Source organism: Anopheles merus, chromosome 3R, assembly GCF_017562075.2.
Source record: "Anopheles merus strain MAF chromosome 3R, AmerM5.1, whole genome shotgun sequence".
NCBI classification, from domain to species: Eukaryota; Metazoa; Arthropoda; class Insecta; order Diptera; family Culicidae; genus Anopheles; species Anopheles merus.
In genome coordinates, this window is record NC_054084.1 from 10,811,798 (window position 1) to 10,833,295 (window position 21,498).

Here is a 21,498-nt window from a genome sequence, read left to right on the forward strand (position 1 = left end):
AATCGTTTATTTAACGCACTGAACGTACTGTAACACTGTTACTCCACAATGCACGCTGTTCACCATCGGCAGGGCCCCAATCCTGTGCTTTGAGTTGGTTTTTAAAACGCTGAAATGGAAATAAAATGAAGACCAGGAATTGTAATACTGAAATAAAAAGAAGATATAATTTCACACTACCTTTGTCAATGAACCCTTCGTGTGAAGGAGCTTGTAACACGCAAACACTGGAATGCAAAGCATCGACACCAAGCAGCTCGCCCACCCGACTCCAATTGCCCACCGTGGATACGACAAGCCATTGTACGATACCTCAGTGTTGTACACAATCGTTGTAATGAAAATAAACTAAAGAAAACGCTGTTTTATACAAATACATTCCTTATAATGCTTCCACCGCAAACCTACAATCAGCACGATCGGTGTGATGTACTTCCATGAAACTATCCAAAACCGTTCCACCTTGCGATCGATCATGAACTCGACGTCGCGCACGAACTGCTCACACCCGTAGATCCAACCGACGGCAATGACCTCAACGATACAAACCAGTATCACCGAAATGGACGCCGAATACCAGTCGAGCAGCTGCACCAGGTACATTCCACCCTGCAAAACGGCCCAAGACAAGAACGTTTTTGTTGCTGTACAGTGAGTTTGGACCTTTAGATGGCGCTTACCCGTGTCACGCAAGCGATGGAGAGCAGGAAAAGAAGAAAACAAGTTCCGGCCGTTACCTGGAGCTTCATTGGGCGTAACCTCGGTAACACGTCCATCACCGACGAAACGATCGCTTCGATTTGAACGAACTGCAGTTAGAATTAAAAGCATTCAAACGTTCAAATTCCATCCCATACTAAACCATTCACCTCTCACCATACTGTCAACGCCGAGGAAAAATAGCATACTGAAGAACAGACAGGCCCACAGCGGTGACAGCGGAAGCATACTGATCGCTTCCGGGTACGTGATGAACGCCAATCCCGGACCGCCAGTGGCAGCCGACGCTACGGGAAGACCTGTTTGATCTGTGAAGAGATTGCACACCGAATGTCTTACCCTTCAATTCGTTGCCCATCTACTACTCCTCCAAGCAGATACTTACGTGAAAAGTATCCCAGCACAGAGAACACCACAAATCCGGCCAGTATGCTCGTACCACAGTTAACGATCGGTATGATGATCGAGTCGAGTTTGGTGTTGTTTTTGAACTGATTATAGCTTGCCATATTCACAATGCCACCCCAGCCCGGTCCAAGGGAGAAGAAAATCTGGATCGCCGCATCGGCCCACACGCGCAAATTCAGCAGCTGGCTCCACTGGGGCATAATGTAGAACTTGATGCCCTCCAGCGCACCGGGCAGCGTAACACCGCGCACAAGTAGCACCGCCAGGATCGCGAACGGAAAGGTGGCAGTAAAGTAAACGACCTTACCCACCGATTGCACCCCTTTGGCGATGCAACCGAATATCACTATCCAGGCGATGACGTCACACAGCAACAGGGGCCACACGATGCCGCCCATCTGTTCGATACCTTCCGATATGTGGAGGATTTCGTTGCTGCAAGAACACAAGAAAGGGCCCTTGATGCTCCAGAAGCGATTCAACCACTTACCAATACTTACTGGAAAAACTCATCCGCCGGTGTACGGTAACGATCACCGATCGCCATTGCACTGTTGTTCAGAAACAACTCCACATGCTGATCGCCACGCAGCTCCAAACATCGAGGTGTGTTCCACGCATTGCCACAGGTCTCCCACGGCAGCTGTGCTTGCAGCGATCGCCACAGGAACAGCAGAGGATACGAAATGATCGCATTATAGTACGCGGTACAGATTAAGTTGAGCACAACGATCGCAATACCGGCACCCTTTAGTAGTGGCACAATTTTGAACACCGTTATGCATCCCGTTCCACTAAACTGACCCAGGCACGTTTCCAGAAAGAACAACGGTATGCCACACAGCACTAGCATCAGCAGGTAGGGTACGAGAAAGGCACCACCACCGTTCCGATAGCACAGGTACGGGAAGCGCCACACATTCCCCAGCCCGATCGCATACCCGATGCACGACAGAATGAACTCCGTTTTCGATGCCCAATGACCTCGCTTCGCGGTTGGCGTCGTGATCGTTGTTGCGGTCGTCATATCGCTCCACCAGCGCGGGCCAACACTTCCAGCGAACTGGCCCGAGCTCAGCTCTGATCGAGTTGCTGGGCCGTCCCGCAAGATCCATTATCGCCACGGCTATTGCTATGCTTATCACTGGCAGGCGTATCTCAATCAACACTGATCATTTTCAATTTACGTGAATTCTACGCCAAAGACGTTTAGGTCTTCCGCGTCTTCTCACATCGCGAGTGGATAGAGATGCTACACATTGTCTCCGAGATTTATCCAACGGTCTGGTCTGCAAAATTAGGTAATGCTTTGGACTTCCCGATCCAACCATGCTGGCAATTCTGGTCTGCACCAGTTTGCACCTGATCACTAGGCTCCAACAAGCACTCCAAAATGATACAACTCCCTTGCAATTAAACACCTCACACACTCTCCTTCGAACTTTACTGCCAAACTTGCAGCGACAAATTGGCCACACGCAAAAAATGCCCGAACACTTTACCCATTTTTTATACCACTCAGTTCCCAAGCCGGCCGAACGCGATCGATTACGAGTGGAATTAATTTTTTTCACACCCAAAAGGTCAGCTGCCGTTTATCGTTTGCATTGCATTAATGTCTTTCAAGGTTAGCTACACTGGACAGTAACGCACCGGGTCGCAGCGACTTCCACAACCGTATGGAAGGAAAAAGTGGTCGATATGGAATGCGAAGTGGCTATAATAATTACGATATTCGCACTACAGGATTTCCACGAAATTCATACGTTTTGTAGGAAAAAAGCTCATTCAATTTGCTTGTAATTTGGCCATAAAGTTTCCATTCACAGCCCGATTAGTCATCGGAAGTGTAGACGGAAACACACCCCGCTTTGCTGGTGGTACACCATACCGCCCAATGACCTGTATCTATTCGCTAACCTATTTCCCGTCAATGCTATTTATTGCATATTAATACGCAGAATTTACACAAACGCACAAACGCAGCAACGGTAAGGTGCACCTCGGAGGTTCCGGGGAAGGGTGGTCCACCGTCTGATAGATCCGAATATAAAACCAACCCTTCGGTACGGACACTACAGCAGTGCACTCTTCACTACACACGATCACGCACATTTCATCCAGGGCAGCAAAACTTCACCGCCGAAACCGTCTCACCATGCATCCAAGCACCTCTTCTACGTCGTCTGCCACTACAGCAGCTGCAGCAGCTCCTGGCACGAAATGTACTCCCATCACTGCGGACGATTCGATCGTGATCAGTGGCATTGCGGGGAAGTATCCGCGCTCGGACAGTGTGGAACATTTTGCCGACAATCTGTACAACAAGGTACATTTACACTGGTGCCTAATTTGAGTGGAGTTGAGTGAGAAAAGTGATCCTGAGTGAGTGTGCTAATCTTGCTGTTTTATGTGCTTTTCCTTTTGAACCAACAAGGTGGATCTGGTGGACGATAAGGAAGATCGCTGGCGACATCTGTACGCGGGTATTCCGAAGCGTCTCGGCAAGCTGAACAAGCTCGGCAAGTTCGATGCGGAGTTCTTCGGCAGTGGCTTCCAGGAAACGCACACGATGGATCCGCAGCAGCGTTTGCTGCTTGAGCACTGCTACGAGGCGCTGCTCGATGCGGGCCTTCATCCGGACGATATACGCGGTACGCGCACGGGCGTCTTTGTCGGCGTGTCGATCGCGGAGACGGAGATCTACTGGACGTACAAGAAGACGAAGTCGCCGTACAACCGATCCATCCTGGGGTGAGTTCAAACCATGAAGGGCAATAGTCAACTGTATTCAACCAAGCAACTGCAATTTATTCTTTCTCTCTCAACGACAGATTTGTCCGAAGCATGCTAGCGACGAAGATTGCATACGCCTTGGATCTAAAGGGACCCTCGATGGCGGTCGATACGGCGTGCAGCAGCTCCATGTACGCTCTCGATTGGGCCTGCAAAGCCATCCGTCAAGGGCAGTGTGATGCCGCCATTGTTGCCGGAACCAATCTGACACTGCATCCGTACATTACGCTTCAGTTCGCACTGCTCGGTGTGCTGGCTGCCGATGGGTACTGTCGACCGTTCGATAAGAATGCGTCCGGATATTCCCGTTCGGAGGCCAACGCGGTGATCTTACTCCAGAAGGCGAAGGATGCAAAGCGTATCTACGCTCACGTGGTCAATACGAAAACCAACTGCGATGGGTACAAGCTCGAGGGCATCACTTTCCCTTCGAACAAGATCCAGAAGCAGCTGCTCGATGAGCTCTACTCCGAGGTGCCCTATGACCCGAAAGACATCAGCTACGTGGAAGCGCACAGCACCGGCACCGTAGTTGGTGATCCGGAAGAGTGTGACGCCATCGAGAAGGTGTTCTGTCCGGACCGAACTGAACCACTGCTGGTCGGTTCGGTCAAGTCAAACATTGGCCACTCGGAGGCGGCTGCCGGTATCTGCTCCGTCACAAAGTGTGTCATTGCGATGCAGAACCGTATCATTCCGCCGAACATTAACTACACCGAGCCCCGTACCGATGTGCCCTCGCTGCTGAACGGAAAGCTGAAGGTGGTAGACCAATGCACTCCGCTTGGAGGACCGCTGGTGGCGGTCAATTCGTTCGGCTTCGGAGGAGCAAACGCTCATGCACTGCTGCACAACTGTACCAAGCAAAAGATCAACGGTGGCTTCCCAAAGGATGGGTTGCCCAGGCTGGTGGTTTGGAGCGGACGTACGATCGAAGCGGTCGATCATTTTCTCGACAGTTTGAAGGGAAAAAGCTACGATGCTGAGTTTTACGCACTGACGCATAACATTCAGCGCAGCGAAATACCGAAAATGACCACCAAAGGGTACGCCATTTTCGGTGGCCGCCAGGACGGGAGTGCTGAGCTGCTGTACAAAGCGGCATCGAACAAGATCCCGAAGAAGTACAAGTTGCCTCCGGTAACGCTTGCATTCGGACAGCTAGAAAGCAACTGGAAGGCAACCGTACAGGCGTTCAATCAGTTCCCGGAGTTTGCCAACGGTATCGCGGAATGTTTGAAAGCCATCAAGGACTGTGGATTCGATGCGTTCGATCAGACGATGCAAGCGAACGATCCCATCCAGCACATCCTGTGGACGTTCATTGCCCAGGTAGGAGTGTACCGCTTGCTGACTGCGTCTGGTGTAACGATCGATCAGTACGCTGGCTACGCTGTGGGACAGATTACGTGCGCCTATCTGGATGGAGTGCTCTCGCTGCACGACGCATTGCGTGTGGCTTACGCCCATGGATACATCATTCGTGCGCATCATACTGAAAAGAGCGCCAATTACGGTAGCGGTGTATCGTCCAACAAACAGCTTACCGTGAAACTGGCGACAGCGCTGAAGCCTCTGCGCCTGCAAGCCGCCACACCCAAGTGGTTCAATCCATGTCAGCTGAAAACGTTCGAAATGTATGATCCAAAGGTGATGACGACACTGTTCCATACGCTAGGAGCGAATGAAGCTATCGTGTTGCAGCCGTTGAACGCGTCAAAAGATGTCCTCATGCACTTCCTTAAATCCCTTGGCGAGTAAGTTATCCTCCTTATTCCATGTATTTACCCATAACTGCTTTAAACATTACCGGATCTCTATCTTTTCAGAGTGTTTCTTAAAGGTCATCCAGTTAATCTGCTGCCAGTTTACCCTGCGATCCAGTTTCCTGTTTCGCAGGGCACAGGAATGATCTCGTCATTGCTCGAGTGGGACCATTCGGCCGATTGGCACGTCACCAACTTCCGCACGACTCGTATGGTCGATCAAAGCACCTCCGAGTACACGATTTCCCTGTCCGAGCAGGACTACATCAGCGGGCACTGCATCGATGGACGAATCCTTATACCGGCCACGGGATATCTGTTCTACGTGTGGGATTCCTTCTCCGGCAGAATGGGCATCATACCCGAGGAGATGCCGGTCGAGTTTTCGGACATTGAGTTTCTGCGAGCAACGACCCTGGTCGGAGATCAGCAGGTAACGCTTACCGTGGATCTGAACGAAGTGACCGGTAGCTTCGAGGTCAGCGAAGGAACGGCTCTCGTGGTGAAGGGACGCATTCAGGCGCTTACCAACTACACGCCACCGGAGACTAAGCACAGGCAGAGCGATGCTGTAATGATGCCTTCGAAAGATTTCTACAAGGAGCTGCGACTGCGTGGCTACCACTATGGTGGATACTTCAAATCCGTCGTGGAGTCGCGAGCCGATGGATCGTACGCCAAAATCGAATGGAAGTACAACTGGACCGCACTGCTCGATTGCATTCTGCAGGTGGCGATCATAGCCGTGGACTCACGATCGCTCGTAATACCTACACGCATTGAGTCGATCAAAATTGATCCCATTCAGCATAAGCTAACGGATCAAGCAACGGGCAACGAAGTCCCCAGCTATAATGTGTGTTTCGATCCTGACCTTAACCTGCTGCAGTGTGGAGCGATAGAGATTCGTGGCCTTAATGCAAGTACCATCGCTCGACGCCTGCCTCCTGGTGTTCCCGTGCTGGAGAGCTACAAGTTCCATCCCTACTATCCGCAGCACACGATGGCACCATCGTCGGCTGTTTCTACGATTGTACAGACCATTCTCGAGAACCAAGCAACAATCTTCTTCACTGTTACTGAGATTCACTCCAAAACTAGGGATCCGATCATTTCCCTCTTCGGAGACGCTATCGGTGACCTGCCGTTGGTGAAGGCACACCTTACACTGCTCTCCACTGCAAAGCCTGAGCCCATTCCTAATGTCACGATCTCCGAGGATAAGCTCATGAAGCAAAGAAATGTGCTCCTGCTCATCTGTGAGAACCTCTTCGCTGATGATGAGTTCATCTCTGACGCTATCAACTGCCTTTCCGAACAAGGCTTCATACTCCTGCGTGAGTCTCCAGAATACCGTCTTCAAGACGGCCATCGACGTCTTCAACTTGTGAGTACAATGTCGATCGAAGGTGAGACTTTCCTGCTGCTGCAGCAAAAGAAGTCCGCCATGAACACTTCCGTCGATGCACACGTCATGAAGGTATGCTCCAATGATACCACACACAATTGGCTGCTGGAGTTGAAACAGGAAGTCAAGACCAAGCCGGTTATTCTCTACGCTCAGAATGATCCTTCCTCGGGCATCATTGGACTGGTGAACTGCATTCGAAAAGAGCCCAACATTCAAACCGTTTCCTGTTTCTTCATTGATGATCCCAGCGCTCCTGCGTTCGATGCTTCCAACCCGTTCTACAAAGAACAGATTGAGCTCGGACTTGCGATCAACGTTTATCGCGAAGGTCAATGGGGATCTTATCGCCATTTCAAGCTGCAGGAAGAGCCACGTTACGAGCCCACTACCAAACATTGTTTCGCCAATTGTGTCAAGCCTGGAGATCTTTCTTCATTCACATGGATGGTTGGTCCACTGAGCGAGCAACCGCCTTCCAGTCCGCTGGCCAGAGTTGTCTACAGCTCACTGAACTTCAAAGACGTTATGATTGCTACCGGCAGGCTTACGGTTGAAACATTCTGCACTGATCGACTGCAACAAGAGTGCATTCTTGGGTTTGAGTATTCTGGAGTCACCACCACCGGTAAGCGGGTCATGGGAATTATTGGAGCCGGATCTATGGCCACGATCGTCGAAAGCGATCCCATCTTTACCTTGGACGTTCCCGATAACATCTCGTTAGAGCAAGCGGCCACTATTCCTACGGTGTACACTACTGTGTACGCCTCTTTCTTCGTTTGTGCACAAATTCGCAAAGGAAACTCTATTCTCATACACGCTGGAACGGGAGGCGTCGGTTTGGCCGCTATCCGTGTGTGTCTAGCTTACGGACTGGAGGTCTTCACTACCGTCAGTACCAAGGAGAAGCGTGACTTCCTGCTGAGCTACTTCCCCGACCTTAACCCCAACAACATCGGAAACTCCAGAGACATCTCCTTTGAAACGCTCATCAAAGAGCGTACCAATGGACGCGGTGTCGACTTTGTCCTCAACTCTTTGTCCGAGGAAAAGCTGCAAGCTTCTATCCGTTGTCTGGCCAGAGGAGGACACTTCCTCGAGATTGGAAAGTATGACATGATGAAGGACTCCAAGCTAGCCATGACGTTCTTCCAGAGAGGAATCACTTTCACCGCTGTGCTGGTTGATCTACTGTTCCAAGAAAAACGCGATCTCTTGCTGGAGTTACACAAGATCATCATGAAGGATCTAGCCAAGGGTATCATACAACCGCTACCTACTACCGTCTTTCAGGCTCATGAGATCGAGCAAGCATTCCGTTATCTTGCGACGGCCAAGCATATTGGAAAGGTAGTCCTGAAGATTCGGGATAACGAAGATGATCTCGCATCTGTACCGATATCTTACTTCCCGCGAGTCTATTGTAACCCCGAGCAAAGCTTCGTCATTGCTGGTGGTCTTGGTGGGTTCGGACTCGAGCTAGCCGATTGGCTTATCATTCGAGGTTGTCGCAAGCTGCTCCTTAGCTCCAGCAGAGGAATCACCAAACCCTACCAACAGTACCGTATCAAGTAAGTACTTTGAGCTCGTTATATTCTACATCACACTTCATCACCTTATCTTCCCCTAGCACATGGCGTACGTATGGAGTTCAGGTGACCATCTCCACTGATGACATTTCTACCTACGACGGCTGTCGTCGTCTTCTTCAACAAGCTATCCAAATGGGACCCATCGCTGGTATCTTCAACCTGGCCGTACAACTCCGGGATGCCATCATCGAAAACCAGTCCGTGGATAAGTTTGCCGAGTGTTTGGCCCCCAAAGCCACCGCTACACATCATCTCGACGCTCTCAGCCGTGAGCTCTGTCCCATGCTGAAGCATTTCGTCGTCTTCTCCAGCGTCTCGTGTGGACGTGGAAATGCTGGCCAATCCAACTACGGCATGGCCAACTCCATCATGGAGCGAATCATTGAGCATCGTGTCGCTCATGGGCTGCCCGGAAAGGCCATCCAGTGGGGAGCCATCGGTGAGGTCGGTATCGTGGCTGACATGCAGGAAGACAAGATCGACATGGAGATCGGTGGAACGCTGCAGCAGCGCCTATCCTCCTGCATCCAGGTGCTGGATCAGCTGCTCACTACCTCTGAGCCCATTGTGGCCAGCATGGTCGTGGCCGAGAAGCGTAGCTCTAGCGGTGGTGCTAAAAACATCGTCGAGGCCGTCATGAACATCATGAACATTCGCGACATGAAGTCGGTCTCGGTTGAAAGCACGCTTGCTGATATCGGTATGGACTCGCTGATGGCCGTCGAAATCAGACAAGTTCTTGAGCGTGATTTCGACATCATCTTGACGCCTCAGGATCTCCGCACACTCACCTTCTCTAAGCTGCAGAAGCTGGCCGATGCAAAGACCGAAAGCGAGACTGCTGAGACCACTACTCAACAGCTGCAGCTTCAAGACCTGCTAGCCAGCTTCGGTGATGAGACCGCAAGTCATCACACTGTCTTGCGATTGCCCTCCAAGTGTAACGATCTCGAGTACGATCGTCCAGTGCTAATCATACCGGGTATTGAAAGCGTTTCCAGTCCAGCCTGGACGAAGATCGCCTCCGAGATCAATGCTCCCACCTTCGTGCTGCAGACCTTTGCCAAGGGATCCGACGAGCAGACTATTCCCGGCATTGTCGACAGCGTATTCGAGGAGATGTTTGAGACGGTATTTGCCAAGGCGGTACAGTTCTTGGTCATTGGATATTCATTCGGATCACTGTTGGCGCTCGAGGTCGTTAAGCGTCTGGAGTCACGATCACTTCGCGGAAAGCTGATGCTCATCGATGGCTCGCCGCTTTACCTTCAGCGCTTCGCTAGCCATCATTTATCGGGCTTTGACGATGAACACCTGCAGATGGCCATCCTCACGCTGGTGCTTCGCTTTTCATTGCCTTCTGTTTCGAACGAAATTCTAAGCAGCATTATGGGTGAAGCCACGTACGAAAATCGTGTCACCAAAATGCTGGACATCGGCCGAGAATCAAACCCGTTCTCGGAAGACTACACGCGCAAGATGATGCGAGTGCTGTTGTTCCGACTGAAAGCGGCCATGAACATGAGCACGGAGGTGAAGGAGAAACTAGCATCTCCCCTGGTGCTCGTACGCTCCGGAACAATTGGCGACATCGAGGAAGACTACGGGCTGACCGAGTTCACCAGCTCGTCTATGATTGTGAAGATCATCGACGGTACGCATCAGACCATGCTCGCGAACATGGAGCTGCTTGAAATTATCAATAAGGACACTTTGTAAGAACGATCATATTTTTAAAAACACCTATTTATCAACTTTTACTAGTGAGTGAATAAAGTGAAGCATTAAAAATGGCACAACACTTGGTTTAAACATCGACCTATTTGACCGAATCGGTTTAATTAGTTACCAATTGCTTCCGCAACGAATGTATCCACTGCGCAAGCCCCTATTTTACTAAAGGAGATTGAACTGCATTTCCGTTCATTGACTTTGAAAACCCTTTAAACCTGTTTTAATGATCTTCGTTTTGGATGAATTCATTAAATTTGATGGCGTTGTAGGAAATCGGTTCGCGTAATAAGGTGAAGAAGTCGCCTTTCCACCATCCTCGTGCAGAATAATTTGCACATTCATTAGAGCTGCACGATCGCTAGAAGCAAAAAATAATACTAATTGCAGCGATTGGCAGACATTAAACTCCTTCAGTGGGGCACATTATGCAAAACACAATCGAAATGCTATGTGCAAACCATATAAAATCAATTCACTGAACCCGTCCAGCTCACCAGTGTACATTTGCCTTTCACCATGAAGACTGTTACGAACTGTTCGGAGCCAATCGATTCGGAGAACTCGATCGTCATTTCGGGTATATCGGGAAAATATCCACGATCGGACAATGTCCAGGAGTTTGCCAACAACCTTTACAGCAAGGTTTCGTCGCACCTGTGTTCATGGTAGTCGTATCAATTTCTTCTTGATTGCGCCATTCTTCCGCTCTATTACAGGTTGATCTTGTAGATGACAAGGAAGAACGCTGGCGGCATACCCATCCTGACATACCGAAGCGGCTCGGCAAGCTGAACCACCTCGAGAAGTTTGATGCAGATTTTTTTGGCTACAGTCCAAAGGAGGCGCATACGATGGATCCCCAGCATCGGTTACTGCTGGAGCACTGCTATGAGGCCGTGATGGATGCGGGGCTTCATCTCGATGATTTGCGGGGATCGAAAACGGGTGTGTTCATTGGGATTTCCATGTCGGAAACGGAAACGTACTGGACGTACAAGAAAACGCACATGCCTTACCGAAGAGTAATGCTGGGGTTAGTATCTCCAGGTCGATCTATGTGCTCTTCGTATCTTTAACACTATTAAACACATTATACAGCTTTACAAGGAGTATGACGGCACTGAAGATTGCATACGCCTTGGATCTGAAGGGACCCGCCATGACGGTGGATACAGCGTGCAGCAGCTCCATGTACGCTCTCGATTGGGCCTGCAAAGCCATCCGTCAAGGGCAGTGTGATGCCGCCATTGTTGCCGGGACCAATCTGACACTGCATCCGTACATTACGCTTCAGTTCGCACTGCTCGGTGTGCTGGCTGCCGATGGGTACTGTCGACCGTTCGATAAGAATGCGTCCGGATATTCCCGTTCGGAGGCCAACGCGGTGATCTTACTCCAGAAGGCGAAGGATGCAAAGCGTATCTACGCTCACGTGGTCAATACGAAAACCAACTGCGATGGGTACAAGCTCGAGGGCATCACTTTCCCTTCGAACAAGATCCAGAAGCAGCTGCTCGATGAGCTCTACTCCGAGGTGCCCTATGACCCGAAAGACATCAGCTACGTGGAAGCGCACAGCACCGGCACCGTAGTTGGTGATCCGGAGGAGTGTGATGCGATCGATAAAGTGTTCTGTCCAAACAGAACTAGCCCACTGCTGGTCGGTTCGGTCAAAGCTAATATTGGCCACTCGGAACCGGCTGCTGGACTTTGCTCCCTTACCAAATGCATCATTGCAATTCAAACGGGCCTCATCCCGCCTAACATTCACTACACCGAACCGCGCAAAGACGTACCGTCGCTGCTGAACGGTCACCTCAAGGTGGTTGATGAAGCAACGCCACTCGGTGGTCCACTAGTGGCGGTCAATTCGTTCGGATTCGGAGGTGCCAATGCACACGCACTGCTGCACGCTCACACCAGAAAGAAGGGTCACAATATTCGCCCACATGATGATCTTCCTCGGCTGGTCGTTTGGAGTGGACGTACAATCGAGGCGGTAGATCAGTTTCTCGAAGGTATCGCCAAACATAGCTTCGACCCCGAGCTGTACGCCTTAACGCATAACATCCAACGGAAGGAGCTTGCCAAAATGACCAGCCGTGGGTATGCTGTGCTCGCACGTGGCAGTGATGGTTCTACTACGATTCTTCAAAAGAACATCTCCAAAGCGAACAAAACGCTACCCCCGTTTGCGATCGTTTTCGGACAGATGGATTACGAATGGCAAGCGACGCTGCAGGCGTTTGAGAAGTTTCCACCGTTCAAGGCGTCGGTCGAACAGTGTCTTGCACTACTGAAGGAGCCCGAGTACGATTGCATTTTTAGCAAGGACCATTACGCTACAATACTGCAGCGTGCCGTCTGGACGTTGATCATACAGATCGGTGTGTACCACGTGCTAAAGTCGATCGGCGTTAAGGTGGACCAGTACGGTGGGTACTCGATCGGGCAGATCACCTGTGCGTACATTGACGGTGTGCTGTCGCTTGCCGATGCAATTCGTGTAGCATTTACGCATGGTGTGTTGCTCAGTTCGTACCAAAACCCGGAGACAATTAACTATCGCGACATTATTACAAACAAGGAGCTTAACACCAAGCTCACCTCCATACTCGAATCGTTTCTCTTTGCCAAAGCGACAGATAGGTGGAAGACAGCCACATCGGTACTGTCGTTCCGCATCTACGATCCTAAAAGTGCCACTCAGATGTTCAACAGGATCGACAGTAATGCGATTGTGTTGCAGCCACTTCCTTCAATTCAATCTACCGATAGTCTTGTGAACAGCTTTCTAGCTTCCATTGGACGGTGAGCATTGGTTTTGGTGGTTTCGTCTTTGCTATCTACTCTTCTCCTCTTTTATTTCAGTGCCTTCATCCATGGGCAACACTGTCAGCTGTTGGATTTATACCCGAAGGTAACGTTCCCGGTGTCACTGGAAACTCCAATGATCGGTCCGCTTATTCGCTGGAATCACTCCGTCGACTGGCATGTGGCGAATTTTCAAACGAAAAAGATGGTTGACCAAGGCTCCAATCAGCACAGTGTGACGCTCGCCGAGCAGGAGTACATTGCCGGGCATTGTATCGATGGGAGGGTGCTGATCCCTGCTACCGAGTATCTGTACCTGGTGTGGGATTCCTTCACGAGCAAAACCGGAACCATCCCGAATGAAGTGGCCGTACAGTTTACGGAGGTTGAATTTCTACGCGCGACTACCATTGCCGCTGGACAGGTGATTACACTGTTCGTAGAGATTAACGACATCAGTGGACACTTTGAAGTGTCCGAAGGCTCAACGCTGGTCGTTAAGGGTTGCATTCAACGGCTGGACCACTTTCAGCGACAACCGATTGAGCAACGGAACCAACCGGCCATTACACTGCCGACTAAAGACTTTTACAAGGAGCTACGGCTAAGGGGGTACCACTATGGAGGGTTCTTCAAGTCCGTCATGGAGTCGGCGGCCGATGGATCGCACGCTAAAATTGAATGGAAAGGAAACTGGACGGCCTTGTTGGACTGTATGCTTCAAGTGGCGATCATTGCAGTAGATACTCGCTCACTCATGATTCCTACCCGGATTGAGTCGATCAAAATTGATCCTGTACAGCAAAAAACGTCGCAGCAAGTGAACGAACAGGGTGTCCCATACTATGGTGTGTGCTTTGATCCGGATCTGAATCTATTGCAAAGCAGTGGCATTGAGATTCGTGGTCTTAATGCAAGTACCATCGCTAGACGCCTGCCTCCTGGTGTACCTGTGCTTGAGAGCTACAAGTTCCATCCCTACTTTTCACAACAACTTTTGCAACCTGCTCAAGCAGCTTCTATCGTCTTGCAAACGATCCTCGATAATCAGACGACTTTGGTATGTAGTGTTACGGAGATTCACTCCAAAACTAGGGATCCGATCATTTCCCTCTTCGGAGACGCTATCGGTGACCTGCCGTTGGTGAAGGCACACCTTACACTGCTCTCCACTGCAAAGCCTGAGCCCATTCCTAATGTCACGATCTCCGAGGATAAGCTCATGAAGCAAAGAAATGTGCTCCTGCTCATCTGTGAGAACCTCTTCGCTGATGATGAGTTCATCTCTGACGCTATCAACTGCCTTTCCGATCAAGGCTTCATACTCCTGCGTGAATCTCCAGAACACCGTCTTCAAGACGGCCATCGACGACTTCAACTTGTGAGTACAATGTCGATCGAAGGTGAGACTTTCCTGCTGCTGCAGCAAAAGAAGTCCGCCATGAACACTTCCGTCGATGCACACGTCATGAAGGTATGCTCCAATGATACCACACACAATTGGCTGCTGGAGTTGAAACAGGAAGTTAAGAGCAAGCCGGTTATTCTCTACGCTCAGAATGATCCTTCCTCGGGCATCATTGGACTGGTGAACTGCATTCGAAAAGAGCCCAACATTCAAACCGTTTCCTGTTTCTTCATTGATGATCCCAGCGCTCCTGCGTTCGATGCTTCCAACCCGTTCTACAAAGAACAGATTGAGCTTGGACTTGCGATCAACGTTTATCGCGAAGGCCAATGGGGATCTCATCGCCATTTCAAGCTGCAGGAAGAGCCACGTTACGAGCCAGCTACCAAACATTGCTTCGCCAATTGTGTCAAGCCTGGTGATCTTTCTTCATTCACATGGATGATTGGTCCACTGAACGAGCAGCTGCCCTCTAGTCCGCTGGCCAGAGTTGTGTACAGCTCTTTGAACTTCAAAGACGTTATGCTTGCTACCGGCAGGCTTACAGTGGAGACTTCTTTCACTAACAGATTGCAACAAGAATGTGTGCTTGGTTTTGAATATTCTGGAGTCACCACCACCGGTAAGCGGGTCATGGGCATGATACCTGCTGGATCGATGGCGACGATGATTGAAACTGATCGACATTTTACACTGGACGTTCCCGATCACATTTCTTTGGAGCAAGCGGCCACTATTCCCACAGTCTATGCTACGGTGTACGCCTCATTCTTCATTTGCTCTCACATCCGTAAGGGAAACTCTATTCTCATACACGCTGGAACGGGAGGCGTCGGTTTGGCCGCTATTCGTGTGTGTCTAGCTTACGGACTGGAGGTCTTCACTACCGTCAGTACCAAGGAGAAGCGTGACTTCCTGCTGAGCTACTTCCCCGACCTTAACCCCAACAACATCGGAAACTCCAGAGACATCTCCTTTGAAACGCTCATCAAAGAGCGTACCAATGGACGCGGTGTCGACTTCGTCCTCAACTCACTATCCGAGGAAAAGCTGCAAGCTTCTATCCGTTGTCTGGCCAGAGGAGGACACTTCCTCGAGATTGGAAAGTATGACATGATGAAGGACTCCAAGCTAGCCATGACGTTCTTCCAGAGAGGAATCACTTTCACCGCTGTGCTGGTTGATCTACTGTTCCAAGAAAAACGCGATCTCTTGCTGGAGTTACACAAGATCATCATGAAGGATCTAGCCAAGGGTATCATACAACCGCTACCTACTACCGTCTTTCAGGCTCATGAGATCGAGCAAGCATTCCGTTATCTTGCGACGGCCAAGCATATTGGAAAGGTTGTCCTGAAGATTCGGGATAACGAAGATGATCTTGCATCTGTACCGATATCTTATCTCCCGCGAGTCTATTGTAACCCCGAGCAAAGCTTCGTCATTGCTGGTGGTCTTGGTGGGTTCGGACTCGAGCTAGCCGATTGGCTTATCATTCGAGGCTGTCGTAAGCTGCTCCTTAGCTCCAGCAGAGGAATCACCAAACCCTACCAGCAGTACCGTATCAAGTAAGTTCTTTGAGCTCGTTATATTCTACATCACACTTCATCACCTTATCTTCCCCTAGCACATGGCGTACGTATGGAGTTCAGGTGACCATCTCCACTGAGGACATTTCTACCTACGACGGCTGTCGTCGTCTTCTTCAACAAGCTATCCAAATGGGACCCATCGCTGGTATCTTCAACCTGGCCGTACAACTCCGGGATGCCATCATCGAAAACCAGTCCGTGGATAAGTTTGCCGAGTGTTTGGCCCCCAAAGCCACCGCTACACATCATCTCGACGCTCTCAGCCGTGAGCTCTGTCCCATGCTGAAGCATTTCGTCGTCTTCTCCAGCGTCTCGTGTGGACGTGGAAATGCTGGCCAATCCAACTACGGCATGGCCAACTCCATCATGGAGCGAATCATTGAGCATCGTGTCGCTCATGGGCTGCCCGGAAAGGCCATCCAGTGGGGAGCCATCGGTGAGGTCGGTATCGTGGCTGACATGCAGGAAGACAAGATCGACATGGAGATCGGTGGAACGCTGCAGCAGCGCCTATCCTCCTGCATCCAGGTGCTGGATCAGCTGCTCACTACCTCTGAGCCCATTGTGGCCAGCATGGTCGTGGCCGAGAAGCGTAGCTCTAGCGGTGGTGCTAAAAACATCGTCGAGGCCGTCATGAACATCATGAACATTCGCGACATGAAGTCGGTCTCGGTTGAAAGCACGCTTGCTGATATCGGTATGGACTCGCTGATGGCCGTCGAAATCAGACAAGTTCTTGAGCGTGATTTCGACATCATCTTGACGCCTCAGGATCTCCGCACACTCACCTTCTCTAAGCTGCAGAAGCTGGCCGATGCAAAGACCGAGAGCGAGACTGCTGAGACCACTACTCAACAGCTGCAGCTTCAAGACCTGCTAGCCAGCTTCGGTGATGAGACCGCAAGTCATCACACTGTCTTGCGATTGCCCTCCAAGTGTAACGATCTCGAGTACGATCGTCCAGTGCTAATCATACCGGGTATTGAAAGCGTTTCCAGTCCAGCCTGGACGAAGATCGCCTCCGAGATCAATGCTCCCACCTTCGTGCTGCAGACCTTTGCCAAGGGATCCGACGAGCAGACTATTCCCGGCATTGTCGACAGCGTATTCGAGGAGATGTTTGAGACGGTATTTGCCAAGGCGGAACAGTTCTTGGTCATTGGATATTCATTCGGATCACTGTTGGCGCTCGAGGTCGTGAAGCGTCTGGAGTCACGATCACTTCGCGGAAAGCTGATGCTGATCGATGGCTCGCCGCTTTACCTTCAGCGCTTCGCTAGCCATCATTTATCGGGCTTTGACGACGAGCATCTACAGATGCTTATCCTCACGCTTGTGATCTCCTTTATTTTTCCCACTGCTACGCAGGACGTCATCAAACCGGTAATGGATCAGCCGACGTACTCGGATCGAGTTGAGAAGCTGATGGCAGTAGCTCACGACTCAAATCCATTTTCCGAACAGTACGCACGCAAAATGATGCGCGTGCTGTTCTACCGGCTAAAAGTAGCCATGAACATGAGCACGGAAGTGAAGGATAAGATCGAATCACCGCTCGTGCTAGTACGATCAGCAACGATCGTTGATGTTGAAGAAGATTATGGACTGAGTGAGTTTACCGTTGCGTCGCTGATAGTGAAAATAATCGACGGAACGCATCAAACCATGCTCGCCAATCCGGAGCTGATCGAGATCATCAACAAGGACACCCTTTAACGGGTAGCGGCTTCCATTTATGAGTTTTCACCCTGATTTATTATACGTTGTTTTCTGCGCACATTTGTAGTCAAATTTTATAGGCAATCTTAGTCGGCGTAAAACGGATGTGGAAAAGTAATTCTAATAAAAGGACTTTTTAAATCAAACCATCATCAGTTTATCCCCGAATTGTGATACTAAGGAAACGAAGTATGGATTAACTGCAAACATTTTGAAAGTCTCACTATGTTTTATAAATCTTACTCGTTACATTGCTTACCGTATGCTACAATCTTCCTTGCCTCCGGTCAGGTACAGAGGGCGCGTCTCCTATTTCTTATTTTTGTTCATTAAACTATAGATCGCTTGCTGAATCTTTTCGTTTTCTTTCAGCTCGGCCTCAACCTGTGCGATGCGTGCCTCTCGTTCCTTGAGCTTTTCCCGCAAGTCTGCCCCCTCCGTCTCGAGCGTTTCGATCGTACTGTCCCGCTGTACGAGCGTCTGCTCTAGCTGCTGGATCAGATCGGTGCGCTTGGAAATGTCACGTTCGCGCTCGCGTATCTTACACTCGTACTGCTTGCGCTCTGCGTCACGCTGTTCCGTCAGCCGTTGCCGGTCATCCTCGCCGAGCTTCAGCAGCTTACGGGCGTCATCGCGGTTTTTAGTCTAAAAAAGAATCAATTCAAGCATATTAATATCACAGTACGCAGGGAGAAAGCACAGGCGCTTTTGGAAACTTACCATTGCGATCAGCTCTTGCTGCAGTCGCTTGTTTTCCTTCTCGTAATTATCGTCGCGCGCACGCAAATGTTCGATCTCCTTCACCAGTGCGGCACACTTTTGACTCTTTTCGCCGTACTTTTTAATATACTCGGCCAGCTCTTGCTTCATCTGGCTCGTTTTCTTGTCATACGTTGCGGCGGCCGACTTCATCTGCAATAGCTCACGCTCGAGGAGCCGATTTTCGTTTTCCAAACTAGAAGAAAAGACAACCAAAAACATAAATACAATCAACATTTTTCCAGACATCCGATTAAGCCCATCAAACTTACGCTGACTCCTTCAGCAAGAGCGGAAGACTTCGCTTTTGATTTTTGTCTATCTCCGCCATCAGCAGCTGATTCTGATGCATCAGCGTAGTGATCTGTGCCGTCGTCCCATCCAAACTACTTCTCAGATCGTTCATCAAGCTGGTCTGCATGTTGATCTTGTACGTGTAAAACTCCACCAGTTCCGACTTTTCCACATCGTTTATCAATCCCGCAGCCTTGGCGTCCTGCATCTGTACCACGGCCTGATCGATGCGTTCCTGCAAATCTCTGCTCAGCGCTCGTATGTAGTTGTACCCCGTCGGTGGTTGTATGTTGTGTACATTCCCAGGCACCGGTGCAAGCGGTACCCGACCCTGACCAGTCCCCATCGCAGACACATTGCTTTTCAGCAGATCGATCATCTGTGCGACGTCTTGTTTGGGAAACTCGGACGATGCGGCCACTTGTAGCAAAGCTTCCAGCAGCTCCACATCACTGCCGCCGGTTAAACCCTTCGCGATGAGAAACTGGATCGGCTTCTGTTTCAGCAAATTGGTCAGTTTAGCGTACCAGTACGTTGGGCAGAGGTTTGCCAGCTCGTTAAACGTGTGCAGCGCCCACAAATACACCCGAACCGGTCCGTCGGCCAGTGAATAGTCGAAGGTGGCGCGTTCCCACGTATGAGCCAGCACCTCACCGAACAGATGCTGATAGAACTGTTCCGCCACCTCGTTCATAGGATCGTCCACCGCGTTCAACGTCTTCCCGATTGTAGTGAGCAGTTTCGCGAACGCAATTGCAAGCCGCTCATCGTCACAGTTGGTGATCGTGGTCATCAGTGAAGCGAGCACGGTTTTACACTCTTCCGCGAACGCTGCATCCGTGGGGTTTTTCTCCAGTATCGTGCGCAGCAGATCGATCGCTTTCGCACAATCATTGCGCGCGTGATTGATCAGCTTGGCCGGACCGAACTCACAGATCTTTCTGTGTAGCTCCTTGTCGTCCGGTTTGAGCAAGACGATACATTCGAGTATTTCAAACAGCCCCTCGCTGGTCCGATCCTTGCGCGGTTCCACCTTTTGCTTTGTCTTTTTCTTCCGCCCCTCCGCCTCACCGGCGGGAGAATCAGTTCGCGTTTGCCAATACTTTTCCATTTCTTGCAGAAACTCCTTCAGATCGCGCTGAAAGTACTCGTCCGTTACCGCTGCCTTGGCCGGTTCGGCTTCGCGCGTTCCACTGAGCGTGCGAACGGAGCGCAAAAAGTCGACCACGTGCCGCAAGCTGAAGCTATTCTTCGTGGCCAGCATTAGCCGTACCTCCTCGAAGCTCATCCGCAGCAGATAGTGCAAATCGATCTCCTTGATGTAGTCGTTCTGCTCGAGTATGATGTACATTTTCCATGCAAGCAGGTCAAACTTTTTAATCTGCTTGCAGAACGCGGAAACGTTCGTGTTTCTCGTCAGCACAAACGTGGTCGAGAGGTCCCGGTGGCAAAGGTTCACCAGGATGGAGAGGGCCAGCTGGGCCACCTCACAGCGGCCCTTCTTTTCGTGGTTTTGTTCGATCAAGGTGAGCAGCTTCTGGATTAAGCGTTCGATAAACATTTCCTGCCCATAGATGGACGCTCCGTAGGACAGATGGTGCAGCAGGGAAAGCACACGCTTCTGCTGGTCCGATGTGTGCACTTCCAGCAGCAGCATTGAAACGACCGGCAGGAACCGGAACTTGTCCACCAGAGCGATGCGAGTTTCGTCATCGCTCACGGCCACCTCCAGCACCGCCACTACCGACCAGAGTAGGTTCGTCTTCTTCATACTGTAGCTGAGGAGTTTGTGCAGATTGACGAAGAAAATGTTGCACTCGTACACGGACACATCGAAGGTTTTGCTTTCGGCACTCGAGGCAGCCAGTTGCTACGGTGAAAGTGGAAGATATTAAAGCACCGTTTGCATTCTACTTAACAAGCACGTGAATCTTACCTCCAGGCACCGATTAACGAGCGTTTCGTTGCCGTACGTACTGCTGATGAAGTACGATTGTATGTGGCTGTTGAATTCCACAATGTACGACATTTCGGACGAGCGTCCCGGACTCATCGTGAAATGTAAATGCTTGGAGAAACAAGCCTACCGCGTTCAAATCCTTGCACTATCGTTCCGATATGTAGATGGGATTGTTCAAATTGGTTTTTACACAAATTATTAATTGAAAAATGTAAAGAAATAAAACGAAAACACGGCACACAAGCGCAAACAACAAACAAAACGTTACGGCGGGTTTGATTTCAACTTTGACAACCCGAAGCTGTCAAGCCGGACTGTACGAACGCACGGATAATCGAGAAAGCTGCTCAACAAACGGCGCGTGTACACGTCGTGCGCTTTTATGTGATGAAATTCATTGCGAAAATTATATTTAGGGACAATGTTATTTTTTATGTTTAATTTATCTACGAGAATTAGTTGATTGGTTAGTTAGTTGTCGTTTGGTGTTGTGTTATACATCAAAGATCGCAAGAGAAAGTAGAA

At 50.2% G+C, this 21,498-nt stretch overlaps 4 protein-coding genes across 5 annotated transcripts; 2 read left to right on the forward strand and 2 right to left on the reverse strand.

The window, feature by feature from the left end:
- Window positions 1–10: 10 nt before the first annotated feature.
- On the reverse strand, window positions 11–2,598 carry LOC121595326 (sodium-dependent proline transporter). 2 transcript variants are annotated; one of them, XM_041919236.1, is made up of 7 exons: window positions 1,629–2,596; window positions 1,106–1,563; window positions 877–1,028; window positions 681–809; window positions 409–609; window positions 181–348; window positions 11–109 (listed from the first exon to the last, which is right to left on the reverse strand). In XM_041919236.1, the coding sequence occupies exons 1-7, from the start codon at window positions 2,153–2,155 to the stop codon at window positions 11–13; spliced, it is 1,734 nt and encodes a 577-aa protein (XP_041775170.1). In that variant the 5' UTR covers window positions 2,156–2,596. The 2 variants fall into 2 exon arrangements, with proteins under 2 accessions (XP_041775170.1, XP_041775172.1); XM_041919238.1 differs by lacking the exon at window positions 11–109 and having other exon boundaries at window positions 217–348; window positions 405–609; window positions 1,629–2,598.
- Window positions 2,599–3,219: 621 nt separating this feature from the next.
- Window positions 3,220–10,487, forward strand: LOC121596133 (fatty acid synthase-like). Its single transcript, XM_041920808.1, has 5 exons — window positions 3,220–3,457; window positions 3,566–3,882; window positions 3,963–5,681; window positions 5,754–8,672; window positions 8,732–10,487. Exons 1-5 carry the CDS (start codon window positions 3,287–3,289, stop codon window positions 10,410–10,412), a joined length of 6,807 nt encoding a protein of 2,268 aa, XP_041776742.1. The 5' UTR covers window positions 3,220–3,286; the 3' UTR covers window positions 10,413–10,487.
- Window positions 10,488–10,930: 443 nt separating this feature from the next.
- Window positions 10,931–18,099, forward strand: LOC121596134 (fatty acid synthase-like). The gene is made up of 5 exons (XM_041920809.1): window positions 10,931–11,069; window positions 11,144–11,460; window positions 11,526–13,238; window positions 13,299–16,217; window positions 16,277–18,099. The coding sequence occupies exons 1-5, from the start codon at window positions 10,944–10,946 to the stop codon at window positions 17,955–17,957; spliced, it is 6,756 nt and encodes a 2,251-aa protein (XP_041776743.1). The 5' UTR covers window positions 10,931–10,943; the 3' UTR covers window positions 17,958–18,099.
- A 33-nt stretch (window positions 18,100–18,132) lies between these two features.
- On the reverse strand, window positions 18,133–21,231 carry LOC121596135. Its single transcript, XM_041920810.1, has 4 exons — window positions 20,950–21,231; window positions 18,992–20,883; window positions 18,681–18,915; window positions 18,133–18,605 (listed from the first exon to the last, which is right to left on the reverse strand). Exons 1-4 carry the CDS (start codon window positions 21,064–21,066, stop codon window positions 18,270–18,272), a joined length of 2,580 nt encoding a protein of 859 aa, XP_041776744.1. The 5' UTR covers window positions 21,067–21,231; the 3' UTR covers window positions 18,133–18,269.
- Window positions 21,232–21,498: the final 267 nt, after the last annotated feature.